Below are 6,350 nucleotides of genomic sequence, written 5' to 3'. Positions count from 1 at the left end.
CTATTTACATTAAATTTATCTCATATGGTACAATGCAAAACCTATTGTCTCCACCATTGGAATGTGAGCTCACCGAGGATAGACACAGTGTTTTTGCCTGAACTGAGCACAGTGCCTCGAACATAGTAAGTGCTTAATAAATGCTTGTAGACCAATGGACAATAAAACTTGTATTTAAAAAAAAACTCAACATCAGTAGTGTGAAGGATGGAATGGAAGGAGAAAAAACAGAGACAGTAGGACTGTCTGGAAAGCTATTGCAGTAATCTGGTAAAGTGGTAACGAAAGCTTGTGCTGGGATAGTTGCAGCAGGAAAAGAAAAGAGAAGAAGAATGTGAAAGAGGTTATGTTGATAGACTTCCCAGGACTTGCTAAGTAAGGCATTGGCAGTAATGGAGAAGAGTCAAAGATAACTCCAATGCTTTGAACATGAGCAACCAGGTTGAAGAGGTTGCCACTGACAAAAACAGGCAAGTCAGGAAAAAAATGGTTTGGATAGGGGTGGGAGGTGAGTACAATTAAATTGTTTTGGGTTATGTAAAGTTTGAGCTACCAATGAGACACCTAGATACAAATGTGCGGACAAGTTTGTGGAGCAGAACACACATACAAACCCATACACACACAGTGGAACATACATACACATGCAGACATTCTTAGTGGGCACAGTAGCCTGAGATCATCCATGCTTATTTATCCCATGTTCCATACTTGAAAGGGACCCAATAGGCAGAGGACCTGGAGTTGCTAACAAGTGTAGTCTTGAAAAGAGTTTGGAAATGTTACTTAAGTAACTCAAGGGCAAGATCTTACTTGTTCTTCTGGTGAACTGGGGTGACGAAGAAAGGAAGGAATGAAAGAAGGAAAGGTAGGAAGGAGAGAGAGAGACAGAGAGACAGAGAGAGAGAACTGACCACACAGGATTGTGGTGAGTTTGAGTTTCCAGTAAAATAATACATGTGAAAGTGCTTTGGAAAGTAAGGGATTATTATTATTAAGTAGTAACTGAAGCTGGAGCTGGAAATCAGAAGGGTGCTCAGGGACTATTCTCAAGTTCTGGAATACCCAAGGCAAAGTCCTACGAGTAGGAGTTATGGATCTAAGTACACAGGAGCCGGGGGGATGCCTTCACAGGCCAACCAGATCTTGTTGAATTTGGGGAAGCCCACATATGTACACTTGGGGAAACGGCTGCACTCTTGGAGGACACATAGGGTCTGTGTGAAGGAAATGTCACTCAGGTGACAGTTTTTTGTTACGTCATAGCAGTGCCTCATTCTTGGGGTTTTGCACACGTCAAAAATGTCTCCTGCCACAGCATGGATGAAAGTGTTCTCCTGTATGCATTTGCCGTTATCCAAGATCTGGCGACTATGAATCATGACTGTGCAATACTGACTCTCCCCACCAGGGATGTTGCTCTTTGGATAGTCCACATGAAGCCTCCAGAACCTTTGCACACCGGTCTCATTACCAAAGATAATAACCTGGCAACTCCCTGGCTGCAATAGAGATGAAAGCAGCAGCAGCAATAGAGACAGTGGCAGATGGATCTTCTCAAGAGTCATGGCTAGATCCCTAACCGGAAAGAATCGAAAGAAGAGAGGGTCAAAACATGGATGTATCAATGGAAACTGAGTTTTCCAGGGAGAACTTCAACATCTTCTATTGTGTTTCTCACACTGACCCAACTCTTAACCCCTCCCCCCATGGGTACCTACCACAAACCAACTCAGTATGCCTTCTCCCCACATCCTCTTATCCACCTACCCGTTTTCCAACCAGGGCCTATTTGCTAACCCCTTGGGAGCTGTTCTCCTTCCTCATTGAACCTCCTTCTTTTCTGCCTCCTCTGTGCAGAAGAGTATCATGCCAGACTTCTTGCCTTTATTCTCACCCATACCCCCATTCACACCTTCCTTCCTGGTAATAAGTCAGAAAGACAGCACATCCCACCTAGGGTCCAGATTGAACATATGTAATTGCAAAGTTGTTGACTACATATATTACATGTATATATGCATGTAATTCCATATATATGATAACTTACTATATCACACTTTTTATATATATTATAATCATAATATACTGTTATATACCTATTATATTTATAATTTATAAGCATTTTATATATACAAATCTATCTATATTTTCTCTATATATGCATATATGTATACATGCATGCATAGACACACATATGCATGTTATAGGTGTATTTGATATATACAAAGCACATATGTGTATGTTATATATGTACATATATACTATATACATATGCACACATGTATGTATTATGGCAGAAGCCAAGGCATCTATTTCTATTTGTCCAGATTAGGTGACAGGTTTTAGATTCTTTCATCTGGACTGCTCTGTCCAGCTATCTGAATTCAATTACTTCCTGGTCTCCAGAATCCTTCTTTCGCTGATTCTCTGAGAAATCTGTTTTCTCTATTTCCAATCTGTTTCTTTTCCTGGTCTGAGTTTATGTAATTTTCTTCCAATGTAACCCTATATCTTTTCCCTTTTTCAGATTTTCCCTTTCTTGTACTATCCTACTCCCCACATCACAGATATGAGTTCAGCTTTAATTCATTGTTTTCCTAGATATGTGTTATTTCTCCTAGAGGAGCTAGGGAAGAATCTCGTTCACTCGTTAGCAATCCTCAATAATTAGTTATGGTTTTTTCATGTTCATATACAGATGTTGGCATGATAGCCCACACTCAGCTATATGCTACTGGGGGAAGGGGGAGGAAGTATGCATGTATGTGTTTGTGTGTGTGTGTGCGCGTGCACGCACAGGAGCATAGCTTGGGAGGGACAGGATTGTCACAATTCATCCACTACCATTGATTGGTAGGGAACATGAGACAGAAGTCAGGAGTCAGGGTTGTGAATCTGGCTCTAACACTTGCTATTGTATGACACTGGAAAAGTTGATTAACCTTCCTAAGCCTCAGTTTCCCTATCTGTAAAATGATGGGGTTTGACTAGACGATTTCTAAGGTCCTATCTGGCTCTAAGATTTTGTGATTTTAAATACAACTTTTGCCCAGAGCCACATACTCTCCATAGTTCAAGACCTGACTCCTGTACTCCCCTCCAAGTTGTAAGAACTGGGATTTATAGAATCAGTTCTACATAAAAATCTTTTAGATTTTCTCAGAGTAAAAATTATTTTTAGGGTGAAGTTTTTTACTTGTCTTTTTGGTCTGTGAAACTCTTCCTTACCTTCTCTATTTCTCTAAACTCTATAATATAAGGGGCAAAGAGGAAGATGGGACTCTCTCCTATACTGAAGAATTAAGACCTATTGCAATCCTTCTTTCCTTTGGGTCAGACTACCCATTATCAGGAGAGTCTTTCTTATGCTGAACCTAAACTTCTGTCTATCAAATTAATTCAATTCTCTCAATCATGAATATCACCCAAGATTCTGTCTTTTTGCTCATCTGTCACTTTTTTTTTTTTGGTGATCCCAACCTCTCCTGAGCCTTCAGTTGCTACCTCTGTTGATTCTTAAATCGCTGTCCCAGCTCAGACCTCTCTTCTAGGTTTCAGTCCCACATCTCCAGCATCTAAAGGAGATCTTCACCTGGATACTCAGCAACACTTTAAATCCAATATGCCCCGAAGTGAATTTCCCATCTGCCTTCCCACAAGCCTAGCACTCTCCTTTAATTTCCCTATTTCTGTTATAGCACTAGCTGAGGAGGCTCAAAACCTTGGAGTCATCTTTGCCTCTTCCCTCTCCCTCACTTTCCCCATTCCTTCATATTGTCTGCAAATACATTCCATTTGTTAAGCCCTGACAGTTCTACTTCTGAATTAACACTTGCATCTACCCATTATTGTAGATTCCCTGCAACACTTTGTTTATGCTCTCATAGCTTCTTACTTAGACTATTGAAATAGCCTCTTAGCTGGACCTCTTATATCAATCATTCCTTTCCCCAATCCATCCTTCACACTCCAGCCCAAGAAACCTTCTTAATGTACCATTCCCACCTGTCACACAACTCCAAAACCTTTAATTTCTTTCCATTGTCTTCCAAATAAAGTGTAAGCATTTGATCCTAGTGTAAAGGCTGTTTAAGGATCCCAACACCCATCCCTCAGACCATTAGGGCTGTGCTGAGGACTTTTTGGAGAGTAGTTTAGATTTCCACCGAGCATTACAGAGTTTGTAGTTTTGGCTCATCTCATTAGCCTTGGGAAAAGAAGCTCCATCTCAGACCACTGGTTATGTTAATAGTTCGTTCCCCTTTCCCAGTAGCCACCTTCACATCACTTCTTCCACCCCACTACAGGATTGGCACCATCCACATCTCTCTCAGTTTGCCTTTATTACACTCTGGACTTCTTGGCTAGCCAAATGAAACAAAACTATAAATTGCTTAATGAAGGTCTAAATTACTTTTCCCATGAGATCTCCTAGACCCACCCTCATATTGGAGCCAAACAGGGGTTATATTCACATTCAAAACCCTTCACAATCAAATGCCAACCTTCCTTTAAAGTCCTAACTCATACTGCTCTCTCTCTCTCTCCCCCCAACATGTTCTACATTCCAACCAAACTGAAGCTGGAATTCCAGTCCTTCAGCTTAGTCTTACCTAGCATCTCATCAACTTCCTTTTGCTCATACAATTCCCCTTGTCTGGAATAGGATTACTGTGCCCCATCTCTGCCTGTTGAAAGCATTCTTGTCCTTCAAGGCTCAGTTCAGGTCGAACCTGCTCCAAGAAACCCCAGCTAACCTTGGCCCTGCCTCCACCCCCTACAACTAAAAATTTTCGTAGTACTTTTTGTGAACATTTGCTTTGCATGTATCACACTCTCCCTTTTTATTAAAATGAGATCAAATGAGATATTTGTAAAGCACTTAGTACAGTGCCTGACACATAGTAGATGCTTAATAGAGTGTCATTCCATCCCCTCCTTCCCTCCACTTTCTCTGTATCACATTCTTGTATGTCTTCTCTTCTTCACCTATTTTATCATAAATTCCTTGATATCGACATCTGTGTCAGTTTGTCTTTATATCCCAGTACAGAGCACAGTGCCTTGCCCATGGTAGGTGCTTAATAAATGTTTAACTTCAATATGAATTGAATTTACCTAACTGTGATGGAAATGAGTTGGTCATCATCTCTTGTTCACATCCTTTCATTGACTTGAAGGTGATTATCAAGTGACCCCTCATCTTCCTCTGCTCTAACCTACATAATCCATGTCCCTTTATCCAATTGTTTCATCATCACCAGCTTAGCCAGCTCCTTGTGTTCTGTTGTCCAGTGAGAGGCTGACTGGCCACCAGGCTGGTTGTCTTTCTCTGTCTCCAGCATCACCTGCTCATATCTATCACATATGTATCTCATGTATTTCATGGTGTAACTTTCCCTGGAGAGAGAAGTAAGATTTAACACCTTTCTTTTGCTGAAACTGTGGAGGGAAAAAGGGGTACTAACTGGGATACATTATTTACCAGTTGGCCCTCTTCTGGCACCTGTGAGCTTATAGTTTCCTAATGAGCATGGTATCTGCTTCCCTCCTACCCCTAATCTGCCACTAATGCCTCCTGCAGCTCTCTAAAGGTTCTTCTGTGCTCCCCAAGAAACGTGTATGTTATGTGGCAAAAAAGGATGAGACATTTTGCTTGATTCCAGCAGGCAGAAATAGTAGTAATGACTGGAAAGTGCAGAATAACGTTTAGGTGTGGTATCAGGAAAAACTTCAAAACAATTCAAACTATCCAAAAGCGAAATGGACTTTTGTCAGGAGGTAGTGGGCTCCTCTTCATTGGATGTCTTCAAGCAAAGGTTTGATGATTGCTTGATGGGGATGCACAAAATAACTCCTGAAGTCCTTGTGAATCCTGAGATTCTCTGATTCTCTTCCCTCAACAAAACCACAAGAGAAAAGTATTGTAAAATTATCTCACTAAGAAAATTAAGGCCATTTGCCAAGTCTTTTCTCTTTTCCTCTACTCTTCATGTTATATCCCTTAGATATCTTCTACTACATCTCCTCCTTCACTCCTGTCTTACATGAAGAGGTGGCTTTTCTCCTTGCCAAGGCAAATCTCTACATGTCCAGGTGATTTCATCCCAGGTGATCTCATTCCATCTTGTCTAAAAATTGTCCAATATGTGGTAAAAGGCACTGAAGCAGAGCTCCAAGCCAATAACCATTTATTAGAGGGACTAGACCCCCATCAATGAACAGGACCTCAGATTTTCCTCATGATCTGAGATGCCCTCTATCTCCAGGGCCTTAGTTTTATATTGCTTTATACCCAGATGACACATAAGATGCAAAGTTAAATACAGAATCTTGTTGGTTAATAG

At 40.9% G+C, this 6,350-nt stretch overlaps 1 protein-coding gene across 1 annotated transcript; it reads right to left on the bottom strand.

Annotated features, from left to right (window-relative positions):
• Positions 1-954: 954 nt before the first annotated feature.
• On the bottom strand, positions 955-5,405 carry LOC110205870 (ribonuclease pancreatic-like). Its single transcript, XM_020982820.2, has 2 exons — positions 5,122-5,405; positions 955-1,578 (listed from the first exon to the last, which is right to left on the bottom strand). Exon 2 carries the CDS (start codon positions 1,566-1,568, stop codon positions 1,092-1,094), a length of 477 nt encoding a protein of 158 aa, XP_020838479.1. The 5' UTR covers positions 1,569-1,578; positions 5,122-5,405; the 3' UTR covers positions 955-1,091.
• Positions 5,406-6,350: the final 945 nt, after the last annotated feature.

The sequence above is a fragment of the Phascolarctos cinereus genome, unplaced genomic scaffold (assembly GCF_003287225.1).
Source record: "Phascolarctos cinereus isolate Bilbo 61053 unplaced genomic scaffold, phaCin_HiC Scaffold_3;HRSCAF=262, whole genome shotgun sequence".
Classification (NCBI taxonomy): domain Eukaryota; kingdom Metazoa; phylum Chordata; class Mammalia; order Diprotodontia; family Phascolarctidae; genus Phascolarctos; species Phascolarctos cinereus.
This window is presented reverse-complemented; position numbering and strand designations above follow the sequence as displayed.

What these genes read in the sequence shown, in the direction of transcription:
- LOC110205870 (XM_020982820.2), bottom strand. Translation starts at nt 1,568, where the DNA reads ATGACTCTTGAGAAGATCCATCTGCCACTGTCTCTATTGCTGCTGCTG.